Source organism: Dromaius novaehollandiae, chromosome 7 (assembly GCF_036370855.1).
Source record: "Dromaius novaehollandiae isolate bDroNov1 chromosome 7, bDroNov1.hap1, whole genome shotgun sequence".
NCBI classification, from domain to species: Eukaryota; Metazoa; Chordata; class Aves; order Casuariiformes; family Dromaiidae; genus Dromaius; species Dromaius novaehollandiae.
The window spans coordinates 35,377,554-35,405,261 of record NC_088104.1 but is presented as its reverse complement, the minus strand read 5'-3'; the positions used below and the strand labels follow the sequence as shown (position 1 = coordinate 35,405,261).

The 27,708-nt window shown below is 38.4% G+C and overlaps 1 protein-coding gene and 1 long non-coding RNA gene across 3 annotated transcripts in view; one reads left to right on the top strand and one right to left on the bottom strand.

Moving 5' to 3' along the window:
* The window catches only part of LOC135328878 (uncharacterized), a 5,705-nt gene extending 1,271 nt beyond the window's left edge, over positions 1–4,434 (bottom strand). Inside the window, exon 1 of the long non-coding RNA XR_010390031.1 lies at positions 4,184–4,434. This is a non-coding gene — a long non-coding RNA (uncharacterized LOC135328878). The remainder of the gene's footprint in view (positions 1–4,183) is intronic.
* SF3B1 (splicing factor 3b subunit 1) lies at positions 4,345–27,708 on the top strand. Of its 2 annotated transcripts, XM_026102376.2 has the most exons (25): positions 4,345–4,484; positions 10,800–10,966; positions 11,872–11,973; positions 12,669–12,783; positions 14,636–14,715; positions 15,867–16,034; positions 16,215–16,449; positions 17,230–17,442; positions 17,821–17,942; positions 18,641–18,838; positions 18,926–19,027; positions 19,746–19,925; positions 20,320–20,406; positions 20,533–20,803; positions 21,079–21,224; positions 21,315–21,461; positions 21,613–21,738; positions 22,341–22,562; positions 22,807–22,989; positions 23,084–23,195; positions 23,283–23,403; positions 23,795–23,926; positions 24,813–25,085; positions 25,583–25,799; positions 27,073–27,708. In XM_026102376.2, the coding sequence occupies exons 1-25, from the start codon at positions 4,457–4,459 to the stop codon at positions 27,229–27,231; spliced, it is 3,906 nt and encodes a 1,301-aa protein (XP_025958161.1). In that variant the 5' UTR covers positions 4,345–4,456; the 3' UTR covers positions 27,232–27,708. The 2 variants fall into 2 exon arrangements, with proteins under 2 accessions (XP_025958161.1, XP_064371221.1); XM_064515151.1 differs by lacking the exons at positions 4,345–4,484; positions 10,800–10,966; positions 11,872–11,973 and adding exons at positions 12,968–13,021; positions 14,264–14,319.

The window sequence follows — 27,708 nt, the reverse complement described above, 5'->3', positions numbered from 1 at the left end:
GAATTTTTAGGATCCCATATTCAGGATGACCATTTAAAAAATGGACAGAGAAACAGTCAATCCTAAATGAGGCAAACATATCGGCATTATCACTGTTAAAAAATTTGCTATTTTTTACTTACTACATTCAGCTCTGTTTCTACAGATGTGTGAACAGGGCAAGTAGTTTAATATGCCCCTTTGGCAGCCAAAGATATGCTAGGTAAAGCAATAACAAAACCATTGTCTTTTTATTTATAAATAAATTCTGAAAGATATCTGCAACTGAAGTATCTCAAAATACCCTATAAAAATCTCTAAAGTCTGACATCATTAGGCAGGGAAAGATGATCTACAAGCAGGAGAAATGGGTCAATCACTGTTTACATGATCTGCAAATGATGCAAGTTGATGCCATAGCTAGGAGTTAAGGGCAGATTTACTATTTTACACTGGAGTGTGAAATACACAAACAGGAGCCACAACGTAAAATTAGGAGAGCTTTGTTATATTTCATGTATCAGAAGTGAACTGGTTGTTTCTGGCATAGCAAGAATCAGGCATAGAGTCAATCTACAAAAGGATCCTCAAACTCCCGCTCAATCCCACCAGCTATCACAGACAGCTCTCTGTCTTTATACCAGAGAGCCTGAATCCTGTTACGGGGCGGGTGAATCTCCACCTGGCTTTCCTGAATCCCTGGTGTGCGCAGTTCTTGGGATGCCCTGGGATGTTTCGCTGCAGAGCAGTGCATGGGCTATGGCTCCTGACCCCTTTTAGGGTTTCCCGTTTATTCTCTGCCTCTGTTTTCCACATGTGCAAAGGGAGAAAAAATAGCAGTAGTCTAATTTCCAGGCAGGATCAATGACATTCACAACTGAGCTATATGGCTGCAGCAATACTGGAAAGGGCACAAATACATAAAGCAGATAGAAGGTAACATGCCCTCACAATGCCTGACAGCGGCAGGGCCACCTGCACCCTCGGCCTGACCCTGCTCTAAGGGCACTGCCGTCGCTGCCAAGCCCCAGCACCCAGGTCCAAATTTTCCAGCCAACAGCTGAGAGGGATGGCCTCAGGTCGGGAGGGGCCCTGACCCGGGCTACCCCACCTCCCCCATTGCACTGCAGGGGCTATTGGCATAATGTCAGCTTGTGGTGCATTTCTTTACACCATTAGGTGTGGGGAAAAAAATGAATACAAATGAGGAGTTATTTTGGGGCAAATCAGCAGGAGAGTGTAGCCAGGAGCCTGTCTTCATTAAGTGAACCAGCGCCAGAAACTTCTGCTGACACAATAGAAGGGGTAATTCAAGGACAGGCAAATGTGGTTAGACACTTCTTTCAGCAACAGTGCCAGCTAGTGATGGCTTAAGCTGGCCAAGAAACTGGACCTGAATCTATTACATAAAGCAAGACATGGCAGGTCTGTAATTCAGGTCTGATTTACCCTAGATCTGCAAAGCTTTGGGGTTCTTACATCTGGTCTGTTCCCAATCCATAGAGGAGTCTCCCTGAAGTGTATGTGCATGTGTGGGCAGGGGAAGGGAACTTTCATAGGCAAAACAGGACTGGTAAACCACTAGGTACCATCCTGTGGAAGCTACGTGTTAGGGATATCGTTCAGGAGGCAAGAAAGATGTGTCAGGATTCACGTCTTTGACAGGCATACAAAAATTAAGAACCCTGGCAGCATACAGAATTTGTGAGAAAAGATAAAAGACAGAAAGAAGCAGAAAGCAGTTTAGTCACTGCACTTCACAGTGTACCCTGCTTCAGCACAATGCAATTCCTGTCGGCTCTCACAATACAGAACTCCACCTTTTGTGTGGGAAATAGCATATCCCGAAATTACCACTTAAAAGGGTTTCTTGGGATGACAGCCTTGGAGCTTAGTAGTGCACAATAACAGAGGGAACACAGCACTGCTGTCCATAACAGTTCAGCCTAACAGGAGATGGAAGTCAGGCTGAAGAAACAAGAGAAAGTTACTGCAAATTGATATTCATAGTGAACCCGAGCATGTGATACAGTTACTTAAAATAGTTACGTGCATTAAATTCCTGCAGTAGGGAATTACTGTCTGCCTCAATCTTACCCTCATATATCTCTAGGCAGTTCAGTACATATCTGCTTTTGTGGCCACTAAGTATGTGCAAGTACATCTTTCTGGAAATGCAGAATAGGGGCTTAATAATACTAAAAGAAGAGAGAGAAGACTCTCAGTATCTTCAAATGACAGTCTCTTTCACTGAAGAACATTTGAATACATTTAATTATGTAAAAATAGAATTGTTCAGCAAACTTCTGCAAAATAAGCAATACAAAGCAAAACCAGGTAGATAGATAGATAGATAGATAGATCAATCGATCTTTATCTTCTTTAAGACAGCCCTCAGAAACTCCTAATGTGAACAGTCAACCTTCATGATGGGAATGATTCATAGGCAGAGAGTGTGACAGTTTTGCCATGATGTACTTACCTCCCTTTTTGCAAATAATTTATACATTTTACCTTATCAGAAGTTTGTTAAACTCACTCAACAGAAATTGTTTCACATTGCTTGTTGCAAAGGCTTGAGTAGTTTAGTAATTTAACAGTTGTACAGTTAAACCGTAAATACAGTTAAATAGTAAATAAAATGTGTAAGATTACATATTACACTGAGTGTTATGAAATGTCATTAATGTGTTGCATGATTAAGCAATCCTGTAACTGGACTTTGAACTTAGGTTGTTGGTTAGCCTTGGTGTTTTGCTTAGGCTTTTGCCTACTACTGCTAAAAAATAAGACAATGAAAAAATAGCTCATTCACAACACTTGATTATAAGGGAGAGTTTCCAGTGTTTTGGATGTGGACAGAATCAACCTTGTTCAGATATGAAGGACAGTAAAGATAATGATATTGAAGTATGGACATATCACATTAAAAGAAAAACTGCTAAAAAAGGTAACAGTTTCCAAAATGATAGCCTGAAGCTGCACAAGGGCATTTATCGCAGAACAGCTAAACGATTAATTTCTGTTAACATTCCTACCCAGGGCATGTTTCATAAGCCTCTGATCCTTCCTCTGCTCCCTTTTGGACTACGTCCAGTTTGTCCACATCTTTGTTGAATTGCAGAGTCCCCAAATGAACCTCCCCCATGATATACTCCATCAGCAGCGTTGACTGTGCCAAGCAAAGTGAAATGATTGCTTTCCAAGTTTTATATACAATACCACTGTTAATGTGTTCCAGAATTAGATTTTCTTCTGCGAGAGCATGATGTTACTGATACAAATTTAGCTTTGTTATCCACATCTGATCATTTTCTCATTATTTTGGCTATTTTGAATGTGTACTTGTTTTCAACTTCCAACATGTACTATTTTATGCTTGTCTTTATTAAAGTCAACCTTCTCAATCTTAAATGATTTATTGTATGGATCAGGATCAATTTGAATCCCATCTTCCAACTGCTAGCAACTTTGGCAAGTTTGGTGTCATCTGCCAATTTTAGAAACATCTCTTCCATTCCCTATTCAAAGGTCTTACTAAAATATTCAGTAGAAGTGATCTGCCTAAAATGCTTTTATCCCCCCATTAGGCAGAAAAAAACACTGATAATTATTCTGAGGGGGGGTTTTCAACCAACTGTACCCCCATCTTGTGGGAAGTATACAAATTTATGCCTTGTGTTTGTATCTATTGCTTCATCCTTTGTTACCGGGCCAGTTAGCCTGGTAAGAGGAAGCAAAGGTCATGCAATTTGGCAAAGCACAGCAAAGCAGCCACTCCTCGCAGAACAACCAGCCCGCAGCAGGGACCAGCACCAGTGAGAAGCCAGGGAACCGTGATTATTTGATCGTATTTTGAGTATCTGTGCAGTACAGTGGAAATGTCATCATCTTTCGGTGTCCCAAATGGGAAGAAGGTATCTTGTAGGCAGACACTGGAGGAGCACCGTTAATTCTCTTTTCCAGGCTGAAGAAAACCGAGAAGCACTGCAGTCCTTGTACTTCGGGGTAACGCAGCAGCTTCCCACAGCAGAAGACACTGTCCCCTATCAACGACCCTGGAAAGCACCGCTCCTGGCCCTGCCCCGCGTTTGGGCCCTGCCCGCAGCCCCGCTGCGCCCCCCGGCTGCTGCCGCGCCGCGCGCGGACCGTTACCGCTCCTTCAGCACCCCCCTCCGCGCGCCGCGGGCGGACCGTTACCAACCCTTCAGCACCGCCCTCCGCGCGCCGCCATTCGCTGGCCGAGCCGTCCATCATGGAGTGGGCGGGGCTCCGGCACTGGCCCAGCTGGCTCCCTCACGGACAAAATGGCACCGCCTCTCCGCCGCCACTGCGCTTGCGCACAGCCCTGGCGCCGCGCTAAACGCGGGCCCCGCCCTCAGCTCGCGCTTGCGCGTTGAGCTCTCGCCCCTCCCCTCCGTAGCGGAAGTGGCTGGGCCGCGCCAGTTCCGCCTCGGCGTTGTTCGCTCTGGACAAAATGGCGAAGATCGCCAAGACCCACGAAGGTAAAAGGCCTCCAAACAGCGACGGCGGCGCTGCCGGTGTCGGCGTGTGCCGTCTTCGCCCTCTTTTTCGGCTTCTTCCCCGGCTGCTGGGCCGTGTCAGCCCCGGCGGCGCGGTCGGGGGCCGGGCGGGCTCGCCCCGCGCGGGCGGGCCGGGCCTTGTGTAATGGCGTCTGCGCTGGTGTCACCGCCATGCCCGGGCCGCCTCCTGGCGCGCGGGGGCGGCCGCGGCGGGACCCGCGCGGGGCGGCGGGGGGCAAGGTGTCGCTTAGTCCCGGCTTTGCCGACGGGGCGAGCGGCCCGCGGCCCCGCCGGCTCTCGCCTGCCGGCCGGAGGCAGCCGCGGCGTGAGCGCCGCTGCGGTCGCCCGTGCGCCGCGCTGGCCCCCGCTCCGGGGCACTGCGCACACCCCTGCTGCCCCCGCGGCCCCTGCCCCCCTCCTGGCGCTCGCATCCAGCCCGCCAGAGGCGCTCACCCTGCTCGGTTTCGCGTGACGCGTGTCAATAATACACATTTATTTTATTAATTCGGCCTGTGTCCGCTACAGAGCGGAGGTTTTAGGTGCAGGGTGAGCTATGATGTTGCCCGTTGAAAGCCGGCATGGCCTGAGTTGTTGCTAAGCTTCGCGTCGACATGGCACTGTTGAGAAAAATGCCCCGAAGGAGGGGAAAAAGGTCTCAGGCTTTTAAAAGGCCGTTGCAGCACGGAGACTTCCTGTCGGCTGGGTGTTTACACAGGAAAACTGTTCTCTGAGCCGTTTTATGAGTGAGGGTCTTCAGAGGCAGTATGTTGTTACTCTCTGAGGTGTTATGTGGCTGTGCTCACTACAATTTCAAGCTTTTTACAGCATGAATAAAAGCTTTTTTTGACGATGTTTGGCTTGCTTTGCTCTTAAACATCTTAATGCAAATGGAGATATTTTTAGAATTGTTCTGCTTAATGCTTTCTCACAAATGTTTTCTGCTTTTTTGTTCTTTACTCACGTTTCTGCATATGATAAGTGATCTGCTCTGTTTGTATTAATCTACGTGCTGAATTCACTAATCAAAAACTACTTCTGGACAATGGTTGTGTGAAGTGAGGTAGGCAGGGTGCCCAAATTTTCACTGTCTCCGGGGAAGGTAAGTTTTGCATTGAAAAAAGTTCTCTAATTTAGAGGCATCTCTTAAATCTGGCAGCCCAGTTAATGAGGTCTTTAGGACTGCGGACTTGATCTGAGTTTATGGAAGAAGGGAAAGCTTAAATCATTTTTCTTGCTTTTTTCTTTTTTCCCTAGAATATTTTTGTAGAATTACTGAATTTATCTCTCTTTTGTTTATATGCTCTGACATGCATAAGGTTTGTATTAGATATTATCCAGTTGGATATTACACATCACAGTGCTCTATCTCTCTCATTAGCCAAGGATCTTTCAATAATACAATAGCAAATGATATTTTTTCTTAATTTTCTTATATACTAAAGCAAGTCACAGTCCACTGAATTTAATGGAAATACTGTCATGCTTCCAGTTATGTGTATTAACAGATTAGTGTTGTACTAGAACAGGCTTTAAAGGGTTTTTTGTATGTAAATAAACAGTTTTTTTAAATTGGCAGTCATCATGTAATGTTATCTTTCCCTACATAGACATGCTAACTAAATGACTTGATTTTTGTTTTCTTTTGAGTTCTGTGGGATCTTTTTCCATTCCTGACTGATCTCCTAAATTGAATGAGTTGTTTGGTACTAAATTCTCTTAGCAGAAAAATTGGTGTGTTCAAGCCCCAACTTGGAAGAGGTCCCAAACAGTTTAGGATTATTTCAACTATGTAATTTACATAGAAACCCCCTGTTAATTTAAAGTTGCGAAGTTATAAATTTATAACTCTTAAAGTCTCTTAATAATAATAAATGCTTGAGTTTTGAAATACTACTGAAGATAGGTTTTTAATTGGCATTAATTTCTTTCTTGTTAAAAAAGGAAAAAGAAACAAAACTCCAAATATAATAGAGATTTAGGCCTAACATATTTGAGAATCCTAAAGTGACTAGAAATAAAGTTGCACAAGGCAAGCTAAATATGGCAAATTATGATAAATAAGATAGACAAACATAGAAACTACTTCCACTGTGAAATACTTAAAATACTACTTCAATATAGGGATTGATTCTTCTTTCTTTTTTAATACTGAATAATGTCCTACGCTCCAAACATTGTAAATAGAAGTAATTGTATAATAATGGAGTATGTATTTTGAGAACAGCTATCATGATCTGACTGTGAGCTAGATTTTCAGTGACTCTTAGTTAAGATATGTTTACTTTCATAACATTCACTGTATTTTCCAAGTCGACTGTGTATGTTAAAGGTACTTTTTACAAAATACACCAAAATATATTAAAGTGGCTGAATGGGATAAAATATAGCAAGGGAATAATCAGGATGTTGTGCTGTGTTTCTCTCCCTCTCTCCCTCTCTCCCTCTCTCCCTCTCTCCCTCTCTCCCTCTCTCCCTCTCTCCCTCTCTCCCTCTCTCCCTCTCTCCCTCTCTCCCTCTCTCCCTCTCTCCCTCTCTCCCTCTCTCCCTCTCTCCCTCTCTCCCTCTCTCCCTCTCTCCCTCTCTCCCTCTGGTCCTGGTTGAGTAAATTTTCAGAAAATTACTGGGCTTTACAAAATCAAGTTTTTAAGCTGTTGGGATTACTCTCATTCTTCATTTGATTTGTTTTTAAATGTTTTCTTAATTTGGATGTTAAGTTTTTCTAGAAAATGCTGGCTAGATCAAAGAAGGTAAACACATCTTTAATCTCAAACTAAAGTCTTTTCCTGCTAATTATGTGGTCCATGCTAATGTGTACTTCCTTAACTTGCAATCAAGTTGGGCCTGGCTTTTAAGCCTTTTAAACCTGCTGGTTAACGGGGGTTGCAGCTTATCATGTGGATATTCTCTTTAAAAACTGCTTCATTTAGACCGTAAGTCTAGCACTTACAGGCTTCATTGCCTTGGTTGAAAATGATGCTGGCCGTAAGTGGGGGTTTGCTCACCCTGCCGAGTCCATGCAGGCTTTGTTGTTGTGGTTGTTTAGAAAAAGCCAGCAGATTCTGCTGTGAGGAAAGTGAGAAGGCTCCTTAATCTGCCAGCAGTTGTACTCATTGTGATTTAAAGGAGAAGGCCAGTGACAAACAGTTGAGACCTGTATCCTAGTCAGTAAATGTAGTTATTTACAACATAAAATAAGAGCACAAGGCCTTAGTCTGTGAGGTGTTGTTAAGAACCATTAATAGGAAAAGGTTTTTGTTTCAGCCCTTTTGCTACAGAACTCCCACAACTGCTTTAACAAACTCAGCTTTGCTGGTGGTAGGAGTGGTGGGAGCCCAAGCATAGGCAAAGCTCTTGGACTCGGTCTGCGCAGCAGGCTACGTGCTGCTGCTTTAATTGGTTGAGCTGCGTGGTCTCGTTGATTCGGTTGACAAATGATGGAGAGCTTTCTGCATTGTAGGCGAGAATGGCAGGGTTTTTAGTATTGAACTCATACAGCAATCAGGACTTCATATACAGCTAAAGAGGCAGCGTATAGTTCTAGTTACTGCTTTTTAGAGATGAGAAACCATGTCATTGCGCTGTGAATGCCCTTGGTGCTGGTGGTGTCCTTGGCAGCAGTGCTCGCGTCAGGTATTCCCTTTCACCCCGGTGCTGCAGTGCACCAGGCTGTAAATAGAATCAGGAAATTGATCTGTCCTTTGAAAAACAAAACGAAACAAAAAAATCCAGCTAAATGAGAAAAGCCTAACAAGCCTTTGGGGAAAATATCTCTTAGAGTTCTATCGTTTCCATAATCCTATAGGATAGCTTCCCATAGGAATAGGATAACCTCACAAAAATGAGCTACCTTAAGATGACATTGGTTAATGGGATACCATATGCTGATATGTCTCTGAGGATGAGAGACTTTTGTGGGCTAGACAGAGCTACTTGATTCAGCAGGAGTAGGTTCTTTGTTTGCTTCTCCAGGAAGTAACATCTTGTCTGTGTTTGAGCAACTGGTTGGCAGTTTTGAACTCACTGGAATCCCCTGTACAGGCTTTTAGGGGGAGCTGGCTGTCCTAGAGGCAGCATTCAGCAGATGATCGTGGCCAGCCTTTGTCAGCCATCTCATGAGTTTGAGGCTTGGCAGATACCACAGAGCTGACTGTCCAACTTACCTTGTTCTAGAGATCTGCGAAGGTTTAAGGGAAGGCCTTCTTTGGCATGGGGCAAGATAATCCTTGCCAGCCAGTCTGATCTGTCTTCTGTGCAGTGGACTCAATGGTTTTAGAAACATAGCCCTGCTATTTCTTTCCTTACCCATTAGAGCACTGCAGGAGTTCCCTGTCAGATTTACTGTGCTAACAGCGAAGTCGGTGTTCCTAGCTGACGGTCCCGCGGGCTGCATATGAACACGTAACCTCTGTATTCTCCCTCGTAGCTGTTAACCACAAAGGTTTGTCAGGGAAAACTGTGTTTTCAGTTAAATCTGTACCAAACATGCCTTCGTACTGGAGGCGTAATTTGGTGTATAGTGTTTTTCTTGCATTTTTAGTGGCAGTAGGTGAGCAGAAAGGGACCTAGTCTTGAAATTTACAGAGGTGTCAATTTATTTCTTAACTAAGCAGTTTTGATTTGCGATCTTGCAACCACAAAGTAAATCCTTCAAAATCATGTTTAGTGGTCTCAAGTCCAATATTTTGGATTATTACTAATCTTACAGAATTTTAAATACATACATTTTAATTTTATTTTTTTGCCAGATTTGTGAGCAGATATTGTAGTGTGGTGCCTTTTGCAAGATACCTGTGTGGGAAAACCTTGTGAAATCCGTTCGTTCTGAAAAAGAGAAATGAGCAACCATAGTAAATAACTCAAATAGTGAGAAGTAGTCAAGACAGGATTATTTTCTGGAAGTACTCCTCTGTGATTTTGTAACTCCTCTGTAATTGGCAAGTTTCCCTCAAGGTGACACAGCAGTCAGTACTGCTTCAGATGGGGAAAGGTAAATACAGGGTCAATGATATTCCTTCAACCATAAAGTGCAGCTCTTTTTGGACAACAAAATAATTGTTTGGTCTATTGAAATTCAGATTGTACGGATAATTGTCTTTACATATGTATTGAATCAAATAAAATACAAAAGGAAACAGTTAAGATTTTAATGGGGATAGCTGTAGCTTAACATATGTATGTCCCAGTTACATTTGTTAAGAGCCATTGAATTATTGTGGCTTACTTTCTTGTTGTTTTGTAACAGGTCAGAGGACAAAATAGTTTAATAATAATTAATTTAATTTATTCAATTTATTAATTAATAATAACTAATAGTTTAGTTCCTTGTTTTCTGGATTGCCCAGTTAATGTTCTTTCTAAAAGTGCCAAATTTCCAGGGTCAAAGATGGCTACCTGAGTTGATTAGAGTCAGATCAGACATGCTTAAGAGTGATGAAGCTCCCATTTGTCCTGTTTGAATAGGATTACATTAGTAGGGAATAGGGTAAGTGTTTTGTTATCCACAATAACAGCAGAACCTTCAAAGGTGGTGGTGCAGGCAGGAATAGTCATGAGTAAGTTACAGTTCAGCTGTGAAAGTGCAGAGAAACTGATCCTAATTCTTTTTTGTAACTTGGTATACAGCAAAAGATTTTTTTGATTTGTTCAAAGATGATACAGCTTTGATATTTTAGGTATTTTGTCCTTGAATAAAGTTCCATTTTATTCAGTGTTCTCAGATTTTATTGTAAGACAACTCATGCAATAACTCTACTTTAAAAATTCATTTTTAAACAGATTGTGTTAATTTAGTAAAATTAATTGATTAATTAGTAATAACTTTTTTTAAAGGCCTTTTGGTGGGAGAATTACATTGATTGAGAAATAGTGTTATGTTAGTGTAGCATTGAAAAATGGTATTGTGGTGCAAATATAAATAACATGTTTACAGAAAATATTCTCTCTTCTGTCTCGGAATGAAAGATGAGGTATGTTAACATTAGTGTTTCTGAATGGTTTGCTTTAGACCATTCAGTTGGAACTAGTCTGTGCTGGATACTATCCCAACTTAAGGAAAAACTGCTTTTATACATTGTGATTTTATAGTTTTGTGTGTGATAGATCATGCCTAGGGAAGCTCTTTGAAATTGAGTGAAAACTCAGTTTGCTGTACACAGTAACATGAATATTACTTTTTAACAAAATTTGAAGATGATCAAGAGTTGTTACTGATCTCAAAGGAAGATTTATTTTTATATATGTATATATGTATATGTGCAAGTGTAAAAAGACCTGAGTTTGTTGGTGTCTTTTTCCTAGATATTGAAGCACAAATTCGAGAAATTCAAGGAAAAAAGCCTGCTCTCGATGAAGCACAAGGAGTAGGCCTTGATTCCACAGGATATTATGATCAAGAAATTTATGGTGGCAGTGACAGCAGGTTTGCTGGATATGTAACTTCTATTGCAGCAACTGAATTAGAAGATGTAAGTGATTTCATTTATGTGTTTGTTCAGAGAATGCATTCTAAGTATTTTGGTATTAGTGTTGAGTAGTTTTGAACTGCAGTTGCTGAAGTAAAAGCAGTTAAAGCTGTACTGGATGACACGTCTTATCCTAGAAGCTCCTCAGTTTTAAGTCTGGCTTTACTTCATGAAATGGGCTTTGAAAGTCTTGTAGCCCTAAGCAGAAGCCAAAAAGCTGTGGTCTGGTATTTAACTTGTGTTAGCCTCGATTAAAATAATTAACTGCTTTCTGTCATTGCTGTGAAGATGAAAAATGATGGCGAAAAAAATTAATAAAACTTGGGCAAGGAGAATTTGAATGAATATTTTAAGATTTCTATTTCTATTTTATTTCAAGTTTTAGAGCAAATGTTTTTGAGAATTGTCTTTTTGACTGTTTTGAATATGTTCTCTTTGTGTCCTGATTATAAGAGTAGTTTATGTTAATTTCTAATGTTAAACATTTGACCACATTTTCAATTGCAGGACCAGTCATGAAACTATGGCTCTGATCGTGAATAGGCATAGGCAGCTACGTATTATACTCAGTGAATTATGTTTTGAAGATGAAGGGAAAATGTTATTTACAGTTTAATACAGTTTAGTATTAAATTGGCTCATAGTTTTAGGAGCAGGTTTTGGGGGGGGGCTTCTCAATTACTGTACTGAAGCTGGCTACTAATATGAGAAAATACATAGCAGAAGCATCATAGAAAAAAGCATTCTGAGTACTTGTTGCTATTGCAATTGAGTACATATAACTAAACAAACAGTACTAGTTGTCAGTTTTCAGCTTGTCTAGGAATCCATTCTGGCCATCATATGTTAATTTTGCATCATTTCATCTAATATCCCTTGATAAATTTACCATGTCTTTGTACTGACAGGATGATGATGACTACTCTTCTACAAGTTTGCTTGGCCAGAAGAAGCCAGGGTACCATGCTCCGGTGGCATTGCTTAATGACATACCGCAGTCAACTGAACAGGTACATCTTAATTTAAAACATGCTAAAATACTGTTGTAGGTGTTAGGAGAAAGAAGACTTAATGTTTTTCAAGGCCAGGAAACTGTAAGATGTCTCCAAAGGGCTGCAGTATTTTAATTTTGATGTAAGCTTGTTACTGCTTTATTTTAGAATTCCCCAGGGTGCTTAAAATTGGCATTTCTACATGTAAAGAGCGATGTGTACATTTACAGTAAGCTATTTTAAAGTATTTTATAATAGGTAAGGTACTTCAAAAATAACAGGGACAACTTAATGTCTTTTATGTTTATATTTTTGTAGAGAAATTTTAATTGCATAGGTTTTATGCTCCTAAAGTACTTTTTTGTAAAATTTAAAAGCATACGAAATAGGTCTTAAGTCTTCCATAAAAAGCAGGGGAAGGCTAACAGCATGAAATGCTTTAGAATAGAATAAATGAACTTCTTAAAATAGCAATTTTTTGTCAAAAGTTACTTGGTCAGAAATCCTGTGTTTGGGGGAAAAAAAATCATTTTCCTGTTGCAGAAATAAAATTTCTCTTACAGTGTTTTGACATTCTTACTTAGATACAATTAAAAAAAAGTAGGCCTTTTTAGTGGTGCTGAAAGTAAATGCAGTTTAATAGTCACCAGACTCTTTTTTTTTTTATACTGTTCTTTTTATATATGTGGCTAACAGGCATTTTTCTGTTGTAGTATGATCCCTTTGCAGAACACCGTCCTCAAAAGATTGCAGATCGGGAGGATGAATACAAAAAGCACAGGCGGATGATGATAATTTCCCCTGAGCGCCTTGATCCTTTTGCAGATGGTAATTTATTTTGACTTTTCTATACCCGTTTGAAGTTTGTTGTCTTAAATTGTCTTTAGCCCTTTGATTTCTGTTGGCATGCTTATAAACTTAGTTTTGTTTTAAACATCCCCTTTTTATATAGATTTGGTTGAAATCCTAGATGCCATATTCTTCATCTTTATAATACAAGTTTTCTTTCCAGGTAGAAGGACAAGAAAATAATGAGCCATTGCCATAGAAACACAAAGGGTTAAAGGTTTCTCTTTTCATTTTGTTTTGGGTTGTGCATTATACTTTGAAGAACTTGTGTATTGAGTGCTCAGATTCTTTCAGTACCTTGAAAGTTTTCATTCCAAGTCGTAGATTTACGGCATTATTGTTTTTGAAATGCTAGCTCTCAAAATAGAGCACCTAATTCTTACCACCTTACGTAAACTTAGGTGGTATAGCTAAAAGAAACAAAAGCATATATAAGACTTTGATACTTTTAATCGTTCAAGTCTGTTCTGATAATTTTAGAATGCAAGTCAGGAAAAGGGGTATAGTGGGTCTGATAGAAACTTTCTTCAGGTGAGTGAGTTTCACATGTGGAAGTAAGGTGCCTGTTGGCTTAAAATTAGCAGCTGTTTTGCAGGTTTTATGAATTAGAATTTCAGCCTGCATGAATTAATAGGGATAGTAATTATTTTACTTGCTTAATTGTAATTGATATAAACATGTATTGTCAGAATTCACAGGCCCATACTAACTGTCCTTAATTTCTTTCCTACAGCAGTACTGCTATATGCCAGTCCTGTCTGCATTCTTAAGGGTGCAGTTCAACACATCCTGTGTAGATTATGGTGAAAAAGTATTCCAAAGGAAAGTCCTATCAAAGCTAGTGTCAGAATGACACAGCCAATTGGGCAATGATCTTCAGCATAGAAATGTTTAAGAATTTATTTAAGAATTTATTTTTTTTCCTAAATTGTTATGCTATACCACTTGTATAGCAAATCTGCACATTTTTCTTAAAGAATAGTGCTTTTCTTGACAAGTCTCATTTTTATAAAGTTGGGCTTCTTGTAAAGTATTTAAAAGTTAAACTAACTCAAGATACACAGCATAAAACAACATATGGTATACAAAAACCATTACCTGTGAGTATCATTGTGGTGGTATGTGTACTGTATTACATTCAGTTCCCAATTGCAATTGTACCTTGAGAAGAAAAGAGGGGGAGAGAGTCATCAAACAGTATTTTGGGTTGTTGGTTTGTTTTTTGTTTTTTTTAATGAAGCCCTTTTACAATATGACACTTGAAGATATGGGAGATTTGTCCAGATTTGTCAAACATATAAACAGATCTTTATGATAAAACGTTTTAAATCATTACTCAGGTATGCAATAGTTATTTATAGTCAGATAACAACTAGGATTTAGCAGCTTACACAAGGTAATGTTTTGAATATAAATATCTTTCCAAAGTGTTACTAATGGTAAAGAGATAATTTTCTAGGCTTCTATTCTGCTGCTTGAAGTCAGAACTGCTGATGGAGACAAAGGCACGAAAGTGTACGTATTCCGGATTAGCAACCCAGGAACCCATCACTTCTGGAGACTCTTAACTGTGTTGTCATTTTATCATTTATATCTGCTTTAAAATATTTGTTTGAAACTGCAGTAGTTATGTTTGTGTTCAAACAGGTTAAATTGATCAGCAAACTGAATAAACGTAAGATACATGTAATTTTTAAAATTTTCAATCAAAAAGTAAAATTAAATGATCATGGAATAATATAATATTAGAGCAGGACAATAGAAAAAGTTAATAAATTCTGCTTATCCTGTACTCATTGTGCTCCATTCCTGTTGCTGTTCTCTTCTGCAGGAGGGAAGACACCAGATCCTAAAATGAATGCCAGAACATATATGGATGTTATGCGTGAACAGCATTTAACAAAAGAAGAGGTGTGTGTGGGGGGTGTCCGTTTGAACATAATTTCATTGTTCAGCCTTTGAAAGCACGATAAGTAAAGTGGGAGCTGAAGTTCTGTTGAATATTTTCTTCACTTGAGCATCTGTCTTTGGAAAAAACTGTTGTTTGTATGTTGAAAGTCAGTAGAATTTAAAGATCAAACTTTCTGAAACATCTGTTCTAAATAATACCTAAACAATGGAGGGAGAAGCAGTCTCTGAATATACTTTAATTAAGATTTTTTATAGCACTTCAGAAATTTTGTTGTTTATTTTCTTTCAGAGGATGACAGACAAAACCTAACAATTACTGAGGGGAATTTGGTGTCAGAAATGTTTCTTTTTGTGAGCTCTATTAAAGGAGAATCCAGGCAGGTTTTAAAAGGCTTTTGTTGCAGGATTTAACACAGATGTTGCAGTACCACAAACTGGTATAAGGTTAACATTTGGTTTTAAATATATTAAAAAAAAAAAAAAGAGAGAGAAAAAGGTAAAAATGTATGTTTTATTCATGGGTATTAAATAATCCTTTTAATAGTTAAGGTGATGGTAGTATAATCAATTATCTTGTGTAATACCTATAGTGCCAGATTGTTAATTGGAGCAAGATCTTGTTCTAGTAAGCTCTATAGATTTATGTTAATTTATACTTGTTAATTTACCTTCGTTGAGGAATTAGTTACAATTTTGATAATCTGCTATTTATGGACCCATTGATAAGTGAAAAATAATCTTTGTTAGGGTGATATGCTTCACAATTTCATCCTGGAAGATTAATTCTTAAAAGAGAGCTCATACATATTTTCAACATACATTCTAACTCATCCTTTCTTTTTTAGTAACTTACTTAAGGGGAACATTTTGAAACAGTATCTAATGATTTTTTTTTTTTTTTTTAAAGCACACATACAGATAAAAGAAACTGGTATCAGTCCAAACACATAGCTGCTCTGTCAGTATAGAAGAATTTGAAAAGATAATGAACTGGAAATTAAAATGGATAATTTCATATTACTTGAGCAAAACCTCAAAAAATAGCTTAAAAATGTAATATAACTGAAGAGTTTTTTTCTTAATGTATACTCTGAATAGACTGTCTTACCAAATCTGTTTCTTATGTCTGTCTCTTTTGTGCCTTTGAATAGAGGGAAATTAGGCAACAGCTAGCAGAAAAAGCTAAAGCTGGAGAGCTTAAAGTCGTCAATGGAGCCTCGTCTCAGCCGCCTTCAAAACGCAAACGGCGTTGGGATCAGACAGCTGATCAGACTCCTGGTGCTACACCTAAAAAACTATCCAGTTGGGATCAAGCAGAGGTAATAGTCTGTCTTCATTAGCATAATAATAATCTCAACTGTTCATCTACAAAACACATGATTAATGCTAATTCTCCTGAATTCCAGAATTTTCTTATCTATTTGCTAAACAAAAATAAGGAGCTGTCTTTTACTGTATAATATGAGAGGTATTAATACTTTTGCTTTTGTCTTATATAGACTCCTGGACATACTCCCTCTCTGCGATGGGATGAAACTCCAGGCCGTGCAAAGGGCAGTGAGACTCCTGGTGCCACCCCAGGCTCAAAAATATGGGATCCTACTCCCAGTCATACACCAGCAGGAGCTGCAACACCTGGACGGGACACACCTGGTCATGCCACACCAGGCCATGGAGGTGCCACATCCAGTGCACGTAAAAATCGATGGGATGAAACACCTAAAACAGAAAGAGGTATTTATGGTGCGCTGCAGAGTGCTGACAAGTCATGCATTGCTAATGGCATAGGAATTTTTCCCCTTACGTAAACTGTAGGAGCAAAAGCGAGGCAAGAAGGAACTACATTCTGACATCTAGTGGCCACTAAGAAGTTTTTGCCTGAGTTTGTAGCATTGACTTACCTGTTAGCTTAACACGTATCTGTAAAAGAAACTCAGGTCAGAAATCGGATCATGGTTTTGTACTATGTCTAGTGACTGCTACAGATTTAGGACATCATAAATGAGCTTACATTGAGTTGCCTTTTGTGATATGTTTGCGTGTGTTGTTTTTGAACTCCTGAATCTTTTTGACAAGGTTAGCATTAAAACAGGTCTTGAAAGCATTTTCTCACGTGCCTGATTTGAATGGAGTTCACATAGCAGAGAACAGGAACACCTTTGTTCTTTAAAATAATGCTTTTATCAAGGGAGCGCATGGAGTATTTTGTCCAGTGCAGAGAACATTTGAATTCTTTCACATTGTTTAGAATTTTATCCATTTATACTAAGATTCAAAAAGATAACATGCTTTTTTCATAAAATGAAATTTTCCATTAAATGTTTTTAGTGTAGTGACTATTTTTTAAAAAATCACAAAAGTAGTCTTTGCTTCTTGTTCAGTATATTTGTTTTCTCTCCCTATATTGCTGTTTGTACTTGCTGATTTGCATAGACGTGAGGGTGAAATATTGTGAAGGGGATTGGATGTAGATACTGTTCAGCTTTCTGCAAAAGTTGTGTTGGTTTTCTTCAGATACTCCGGGACATGGCAGTGGATGGGCTGAGACTCCTCGTACAGATCGCGGTGGTGATTCAATTGGTGAGACACCAACTCCAGGAGCAAGTAAAAGGAAATCACGATGGGATGAAACGCCTGCTAGCCAGATGGGTGGCAGCACTCCTGTTCTGACACCTGGCAAAACACCCATTGGTACCCCGGCTATGAACATGGCAACTCCTACACCAGGCAAGTTCTAAGAGATCACTTTTTTTGTTGTTACAATGAAACATTTATCTATACACTGTATCCTGAAATGGACTTCTATGTAATGTGTTCTCCTGCCTGTATGAAATGTATATCTATTTGTATATGCACAGTATACTGTTTTGAATGTCCACAAAAACTCAATTCTGGCAGGGAACCTAGACTAAGGTTATAGGTCTGTGAGTGTTCATACTAGTTGACAAAAATAAATAAAAGCTCTCTAAGAATCTGATAAAATATTAGCGGAGTATATCAAGTGCTGTGTAAACTTTGGCTCAAAAGAACCCTTGAAAGTTAAGTAAACTAATTGCCTCCTTTTGCATACAGAAGATTTTTAATCCTTTTTTAATTTGAATGTAGGTCATATAATGAGCATGACTCCTGAACAGCTGCAGGCTTGGCGTTGGGAGAGGGAAATAGATGAGAGAAACAGACCACTTTCTGATGAAGAATTGGATGCCATGTTCCCAGAAGGGTATAAGGTAATTAATCAGAATTAAAATGGAACAGGCTTAGTACCATGATACTTTTTTCTGCCTGTGGATATTGATTTTCTTTTAACCAAGTTGTCTAAGAAGTAGAACATTTCATACTAATTAAGTATTGATTAATTCCTGTTGACATTTATTTGGTTCAGTTACTGACCTACTGTAAAGGTGATTTCAAAGACCGGCTTTTATTCTGCTTCTCAGGGTGGGAATCCCTGCTAACATCAGAAATGAGCTCTGCATGGACTCATTGAAATATTAAGCCCTCATGTGGAAAAATACAGAAGGGGGTCACAAATTCTGAAAAAGTATTTAAAACTCTGCATTGCTACAAATATTGAAATATTTTTTTAATACTTTGTAAGGAGACTTTTAAAGTTTATTATCTAAGCTCCCAGTGATGGAAGTGAGCTTTCTTTTGTAATGTTGCCGGTACAGGCTAAACACAAATCAAACTATCATACTAAATTTGTTTGCGTCGCAGTAAACATGGAATTTAATATATTCAGTAATGCTGGGACAAGTCCACAGGCAAATAAAATGGAAGATACAGGTTTAGTCATGTTTTGTATTTAATACCTTTTTTTTTTCTGTTGTGGTGAGGTAAGTTTTCTGGCTTGCAGGCTGTGGAAATATTCTTTAGATTTAGTACTCAGGTGTTTTTACCATATTTTGGGTTTTTTTTCCTGTAGGTTCTTCCCCCACCAGCTGGTTATGTACCTATTCGCACTCCAGCTCGCAAACTTACAGCAACTCCGACGCCTTTGGGTGGTATGACTGGATTCCACATGCAGACAGAAGACAGGACTATGAAGAGTGTCAATGATCAGCCCTCTGGAAATCTTCCATTCCTAAAACCAGATGATATCCAATACTTTGATAAACTGCTGGTAAACGAGATTTCACTCATGCTAATTCATGTTTCCTGCTTTCTTTTGAAAATGTATCAATGCCTATCAATATGGAATTATTTACAGGTTGATGTTGATGAATCGACACTGAGTCCTGAAGAACAGAAGGAGAGAAAAATAATGAAGTTACTCTTGAAAATAAAGAATGGCACACCTCCCATGAGAAAGGTAAGATAACTTTTCTGGTGTATTTATATCACTTTAATTTTCAAAAATCTGCATTTGTCTTCAGGTTTAGTTCCAAACTAACCTTGTTTCTCCTGCAGCTGTCCATGGGATTCTCTTGAGATGATCTTGATACTTGTTTAGTGCTTTCTACCCTTTATATATATGTAGGGCTTTCAGTGTAGTTTGTTCTTGTTGCTATTTATATAGTAATGTCTGTCACTAATTAAAAATATTTTTTAACTTTTATGAAAAACTGGAGTTATAGCACTTCGTGCTTACAGTGCTTGGTAACTTTCTAGATCTTGCTCTTTGAATTGGCAGTGTAGCTCTTACTTAAGTTCCTGTCATATATGTGGTGCAATGGATTAGCAGTTGTCTTTGCACAGTTTTACTGTAAGCTGACCTAAGCACCAAACTGCTTGGATGCAAGTAAGCGCTGTATAAACTACTGTTCAGATGGAGCCATTCTTATTGTTAGACCAGGGGCTTGATTTTCTTGAAAATTGAATACCTGGGAGCTAACATCAGGGTGTTTCTCTTACTGCATTCATATTTAAACAAATGCAGCATGAGATTGTTTGAAATAAAATTTTGCAGTGGTAGACACAAGTATTTTGAAGTCTGCGATTACAGCGAAATACATTTTGACTTTATCAATATCTGCCCCTTCTGTATTTGCTACTTTGGTTTAACTCGCAGGGTGTTTGTTTTTGTTCAGGCTGCGTTGCGACAAATTACTGATAAAGCTCGGGAATTTGGAGCAGGGCCGTTGTTTAATCAGATTCTACCTCTGCTGATGTCACCAACTCTTGAAGATCAAGAACGTCACTTGCTTGTCAAAGTCATTGACAGAATTCTCTACAAACTGGATGACTTGGTCCGACCATATGTACACAAGGTCTGTTGCACTTTACTATTTAATCTTTTATTTGCTTTTTCTGATCATTTCTAAGAACAGTGTACAGTTTAGTTGCATATTTGAAAAGAGTGGGGTTTTTTGTTTGTTTGTTTTGGGTTTTTTGTTTTTTTAAGATGATTGGCTTTCGGATTTTTCCACAGCTGGGGGGCGGGGGGAAGGGCTTACCTGATCTAGGTAGTACCTCTGGCCAAGATTCTTCAAAAACAAAAAGCTGTGAAAAGAGCAGTAAAGAGCATTTCTGGTGAGCAGAGACCTTTAATCTTGGGTCCATGAAATCATCTGGGATTCATGGAATCTTCATTTTCTTCTTATAGCCAGAAATACTAATAAAAGTATTAATGAATAGAAATGTTAATTTATTCTTCTCCTTCAGATCCTTGTCGTCATTGAACCACTGCTGATTGATGAAGACTACTATGCCAGAGTGGAAGGCAGAGAAATCATTTCAAACTTGGCTAAGGTAATAAAGTTATATTCTTCCTTAAGGCCTTAAGTAAATTTATATATAGCTGCATACTTGTAGACATGGCAGAATAACTAAGTGTAATGCTTATAAGTATAACTTGATATGTTCTATGTCTTTCAGGCTGCTGGTTTGGCAACAATGATCTCCACAATGCGACCTGATATTGATAATATGGATGAATATGTCCGAAATACCACAGCTAGAGCCTTTGCTGTTGTTGCCTCTGCTTTGGGCATTCCTTCTCTGTTGCCCTTCTTGAAAGCTGTCTGTAAAAGCAAGAAGTCCTGGCAGGCTAGGCATACCGGCATCAAGATTGTACAGCAGATTGCTATTCTTATGGGTTGTGCTATCTTGCCTCATCTCAGGAGCTTGGTTGAAATTATCGAACATGGTAAGTGTTGCCTTCCTGGGCTAAGATTTTGTTTGTTTTTGCATTGTTTTGGGTTGTTTGTTTTGTTTGTTTTACCTCCAGTGAGGCAAAATGTGATTGTAAGATCGTTATGTTGTGCATCCTTTTGACACTGAGCAACAGTTCAACTTCCTCTGAAAGAAATAGTTTTTTCAGTTTTCCTGAAAATAACTCAGTCGCTTTTATATTGTCCTCATGTTTTTGCTATTTTGAGCCAGAGACACAAGAAATGGTACTAAACAGTATTCTTTTTGCAGGTCTGGTGGATGAGCAGCAGAAAGTTCGTACCATCAGTGCTTTGGCTATTGCTGCTTTGGCTGAAGCAGCTACTCCCTATGGTATTGAGTCATTTGATTCTGTTCTAAAGCCTTTATGGAAGGGTATACGTCAACACAGAGGAAAGGTATATCTAAAATACTTCCTTATTAGTTTGAATTGATGTGGATGTGTAACTTCTGTAACTTATTAGAGATGTATTTTTGCATTTAAATAGGGTTTGGCTGCCTTTTTGAAGGCTATTGGTTACCTGATTCCATTGATGGATGCAGAGTATGCAAACTATTATACCAGAGAAGTCATGCTAATCCTTATCAGAGAGTTCCAGTCTCCTGATGAAGAGATGAAAAAAATTGTGTTGAAGGTATGTCAGTCCAAACACTGACAGTGTAATATTAAAGCAGACTCACTGTTGTTCTGCATTAGTGTTGAAACATCTGTGAATATGAATGTTTGCACTTTTCTTTAAAAAAAAGCTACACAGTTCAAATTATTGGGTTTTTATTCCCTGCTAGGTGGTAAAGCAGTGTTGTGGTACAGATGGTGTTGAAGCAAACTACATTAAAACAGAGATCTTGCCACCATTTTTCAAACACTTCTGGCAACACAGAATGGCATTGGACAGGAGAAACTACAGACAGGTATATATGTGGTTTTTTTTTGGGGGGGGGGGAACTATTTACAAGAAAACAAGATTCATGTTAGAATGTTCATTCAGGCTCAGTCCTTAATTTCATGTTTTGTCTGTCCCGAAACTGAATTCTGTTTGTAATAGCAGCTTAGAAGTTGTAGAGCTAGAAGGTTCACAGGCTCCTGTGAGGATACCTGTGTGAATGAGTCTTCACCAGTTGTAAGATGAGATAGTTCACCTCTGATCTGTGGTGTTTAAAATACTGGATGATTTCATAAGGTAAAAAAAATTGACTCAAAATGCCATTCGTGTTGGAGAAAAATGTCCTATTTATTTACTAATGGTAGGTGTGGCTATGGTAGCTATACTCTTGCATCTTTTTCTGCTATAGAATTGCACTTTTACAGTTTTCCTAGTTAGAACCTAGTCTGAAATGATGATTGGTAACTTTTCATTTTTCCCCCTGAGAAAAGATTTCCACTGAAGTGAAATGGGAAACCAGCTTGATGCTGTTTCTCCTCTTCAGACTAGAGAAACTTATTTTCAAGACTTTAAAAAAAAAAAAAATAGATTTTTACCTATGTTTGTTCACTTAATATTTGTGTATTTCAGTTGGTTGATACAACAGTGGAGCTGGCAAATAAAGTTGGAGCAGCAGAAATTATTTCTAGAATTGTGGATGATCTGAAGGATGAGGCAGAGCAGTACAGAAAAATGGTCATGGAAACAATTGAGAAGATAATGGGAAATCTAGGGGCAGCAGACATTGATCATAAGCTGGAAGAACAACTTATTGATGGTATCTTATATGCCTTCCAGGAACAGACCACAGAGGTATGACCAGAGGGTATTTGGTCAACTTGACTTTAATCCAGCTCAGTGTTGTTATATGGAGAAACTTTAGCTTGTAAGCTAAATTTTTGTAACCCTTGTATAGATTTTAATGCACTAATCATTGAAATCCAGAAACTAATTCTGGAATGTTAGAATTCTAATAATGGTTTTAGATGACCTCAAGTTTAACAAACAATGTGGTGTTGCACTTGCTCTGATTTTTCTTTGTTATTTTCACACTCAGGATTCTGTGATGCTGAATGGCTTTGGCACAGTGGTCAATGCTCTAGGCAAAAGAGTTAAACCCTATTTGCCACAAATCTGTGGTACGGTTTTGTGGCGTTTGAACAACAAATCAGCTAAAGTTAGGCAGCAGGCTGCTGACCTGATCTCTCGTACTGCAGTTGTCATGAAGACTTGTCAAGAGGTATTGACTTCTCCCACCAAATTTTCTATAGCATGTCATAGTAATGAGAGGCAAGAAAATGTTAAAATGTCTAAATCTTTTTACTTGGTTGTAGGAAAAACTGATGGGACACTTGGGTGTTGTGCTGTATGAGTACCTGGGTGAAGAATATCCTGAAGTACTGGGCAGCATACTCGGAGCACTTAAGGCCATTGTGAATGTTATAGGTATGTCTGTGTGGTTGATTACCTGCCTGCTCAAGAGCTACAGGAAGAGCCAGTATAAAACTTAATAGGCCTTTTTGAATTCCACAGGTATGCACAAGATGACACCACCAATCAAAGACCTGCTGCCACGACTTACGCCTATTTTGAAGAACAGACATGAGAAAGTACAGGAGAATTGTATTGATCTTGTTGGGCGTATTGCAGACAGGTGAGCTGACTGATGTTAAAATCTTTGACTGTCTATGTGAGCAAGTATTGTAGCACTGTTATATTTCTTGCAATTTCTAAAGTTTTGTTTTTTGGAAGTTTTGCAACACTTAAAATGGAATATTTAGCAAATGGTCTGTTGAATGTATTTTAATATTACTTACAAACACTTTGTAAGAAGTATACCATCCATTTATGTAATGTTAAAATATATTGTACTGTCTGCGTACAAAAGCCTGTGTAAATTGATAACCGGTGAAGGTCTAATGTTAACAGATACCTGCTTAACACAGGCAGTGTCCCCGTGTTGATAGCGAATGAATGATAGGTTCCACAATTTGTGTGTTTTTATTTTAAAAGTTCTATCACTGAAGAATTTTCTTCCCTTTCAGGGGTGCAGAATATGTTTCTGCAAGAGAATGGATGAGGATCTGCTTTGAACTGCTTGAATTATTAAAAGCTCACAAGAAAGCTATCCGAAGAGCCACAGTAAACACTTTTGGTTATATCGCAAAAGCTATTGGGTAAGTTGGCCCAATGTTTATCCACTATTACGTTCAGCACTTAACACAGTGATGACTGCAGGTTTTACTAGTGAGACGTCTTTGAACTTCTGTACCTTTTAAAATGTGGTTAAGTGTGTGCACTTGATTTTATTCATTCTGTAGGAGGAGAACATAGTCAACTGTTCTTTGTTGACAAAGGGTGCTGCACTTGTGAGCTAGATTAGTAGGCTAGCAAATTACAGTGTAATTTGGTAGAAGGAACTGTTTGTCTCCTCCGATTTTGATAATGCAATATATATTCAGATCCTTTCCGTATTTTGTCATAAATTCTTTAAATACTAAATGTCTTTCCTCTTTGTGTTTTCACTAAATTAATACTTGCATTGATTTGCAAAGGACTTCTTGCTATTGAAGCAACACCACAAGTCAGCAAATTGTAGAGTGAAGTATAGTTTATGTCTTTATGCATATTCTTAAGTAAGTGGCCAAGTACTGAGTTAAAACAGATACAGCAAGCTACCGAGGAATGCCATAATTGGACTTCTCTGTTCAGGGTATTGCATATGTCTGTCAAAGTTGTAACAGGATTAATGTGTTTAATGTACAGGTCTATTATTACCTGTTGGATCAGAGTAATAGTGGGTGGAAGACTATTCCTGTCTACCAGAGTTTACAAACTAAGTCTAGAGAAAGGAAAAAATGTTGGTTGTAAAAATAAAATTGTGCAGGTACTCAAGCTGTTTTACAGCTTCACTGATTTATGTTGCTTCCCAGTTATCTTAACTTTTTTAAGAAGGGCTAAGCTACACCTTTCTGCACTGCCACTTGCTTTTTCAAACTCAGACTATTTTATCCATATCCCCACTGAAACTATTGACATGGATGTGCATGTTATCTCTTCCAGACCTCATGATGTACTGGCTACACTGCTAAATAACCTGAAAGTACAGGAAAGGCAGAACAGAGTATGTACTACAGTGGCAATTGCTATTGTAGCTGAAACATGCTCACCTTTCACAGTGCTGCCTGCACTCATGAATGAATACAGAGTTCCAGAACTGAATGTCCAGAATGGTGTGTTAAAATCTCTTTCTTTCCTGTTTGAATACATTGGAGAGATGGGAAAAGATTACATTTATGCTGTTACACCATTGCTTGAGGATGCTTTAATGGACAGGTGAGTGCACTTCTTTTTTCTATGGTACGGTTAGCGACAGCTGTATTAAGTGTACAGTTGGGTCTCAACAGCAGCAAATACACACATTGTCCATGTTTTTTAAAGTATTAAGTGGCCAGCATAATTTAGATGCCATTTTCTGCTTGCAAATAATTAGATTATATGCTCCTATATCACTAGTACTTTTAAAGATTAAAAGATCACCAAATAATACGAGTGTCTTGAGCAAGTCAGGACTTAGTATTTGCAAACTGTTCTTGATAATTTCTTTTGTTAGTACTTTTGCTGCAGAGTTAGAGCACAATAATTTGACAGAAATCTTGCTCTTTTTAGTTTATTAACTGATTTTAGTTAGTTTGCCCCTTACTAATAATGGGTTAATAAACAGAGTTAAAGGGGTATATTAGCACTTTTGAAAAAAGCGCAGAAATATTATGCTTGTCAAATCATGTTGCTTCTAAGTATAATTTATTAACAGCCCTTTGTTTTCTTTGCAGAGATCTTGTACACAGACAAACAGCAAGTGCTGTGGTGCAACATATGTCTCTTGGTGTTTATGGATTTGGCTGTGAAGATTCTCTTAATCATTTGTTAAATTACGTATGGCCTAATGTGTTTGAAACCTCTCCTCACGTCATTCAGGCAGTTATGGGGGCTCTGGAGGGCCTCAGAGTTGCTATCGGTCCCTGCAGAATGTTGCAGTATTGTTTACAGGTATGTCCTAATGTGCTCTGGGATAGCGGAGGGAGCAAGTATCAAATGGGTTCTCTGCAGTGGGCAAGAAACCAGTCGAAGGAGAGTTCCAGCAAGGGAACACAGTCTGGCTTTTTGTCTCTCTAAGTATTCTTTAAAAGTGGTGTTTTACTCCAGGCATTTGGTAATGGAAACATGCAGTGAACACAGATTTTTGGTGTGGTGAAATAATTGATCACATTGAGAATCTTGCATAGAAATGGTAGGCAACTTAACATAAAAACTGGCTGAAATAGCCTGTCACTCTGACTTGTAAAATGGAAGTGCCTTACAAATTTGAGAATACAAATAGAGATGGGGGAATAAATTCATAGTGCAAGGGGATATGTGAACAAGTAACAAGTGAAATGAATAAAGAGAGTTTAGGCTTAATAATAAGTCAGCCTTATCTGTTGTTAGGCAAGGAAATCAGATGTTTAAAACTCTAGTGCAGAGCATAAAGGAACAGTGGTATAAGATGAGAATTTATATCATTACATCAACAATATGAAGTTCAGCTTTCGTAAACGTGTTTGTAGTGGTATAATCTAAAGGCTCCTGTTCTATGTAGTTGTGCCTAATAAGTTCTTGCTGTGCTGAATATAGAATGTAAACACACAAAACAGGTGAGAAGGAAGGATGAACGTAGTGCAGATCAGTGCAGAGAAGATTTGATTGTGTTTTGCTAGTTACGTGGAGGTATGGAATTTGTGTATATGTTCTAAGTGGGGGCCTCAGCACAAAAATGTTGAAAGTTAGAAGTAGGAAGGTGAAAGGTATATAAGAAATCTTGTGCACAGTGTATTTTTTGCAATTTTTATTTGCATTTTTTAAAAGAATAAATAAAATGCTCTTCTAGAGCTTTCACATTCCTTTTTTTTTTGGGGGGGGGGGGGTATAATCATTCATCCCCTGTATTTTTATCAAGTGCTCTCTACAGAATTAGCAGAGTCAAAGATGGGACTTAGTCCCTACCCAATATACTGCATCAGATTTTCCTTTTTATTTTAAAAGGACATTACAAAACTAGAAATATATCTAGTGGAATATTACACAGCAGAGAAAAGATAAGAAAATTGTCTTTAACAACAATTTGTTACTACTTGCTAGTATAGATGGTCACAAAATTTAGAACGACTCAATGTACCTTTGCAATTATTTTTTTAAAATGCGTATTGTGCAAAACTAGGTTAAACTCAATAACAGGCATTTGGAACTTATGTTTTTAATAGAATTGTGTTGTTTTGTTTTCTAGGGTTTGTTTCACCCTGCCCGCAAAGTCAGAGATGTTTATTGGAAGATTTATAATTCAATCTATATTGGCTCACAGGACGCTCTGATAGCACATTATCCAAGAATCTATAATGATGAAAAGAACACCTACATTCGTTATGAACTTGACTACATCTTATAATCTTCTTGTTCAGTTGTTTGTGTTTAATGCACAGCTGTTCTACAATTAAACTTGCTTCAGATTTGATGATGTAAAATTTTAAAATATTGGAGAATGGTATAGAGAGGGTCAGAGGCAGAGCTAGAAATCCAGTAGCATGATTTTTTAAATATGTCCTTGTTTTTTGATGTTTAACAGTTAAAGCCAGTAGTGACCAAGAACACAGTGATTACAATGTACTGGAGGGATTTCATTTTGGATTCATCTTTATGAAGATTTAGATTTCATTCCTTGTGTTTAAAGGGGATGTTTATTTGAGAAATAAACATTTGTGTATAAAAACTAATTTGTGTGTGTTTTTTGGACAGGGGGACTTGTAAAATGAGTCTCTTTGATAGATTAAGTATTTGTTCATGTAAAAATAGGTGGCATAAAACATTTTAACCCTTTTTGTCATCCCCCAGCTTTTGAATAAATAAGAAAAACATACAAACTGTA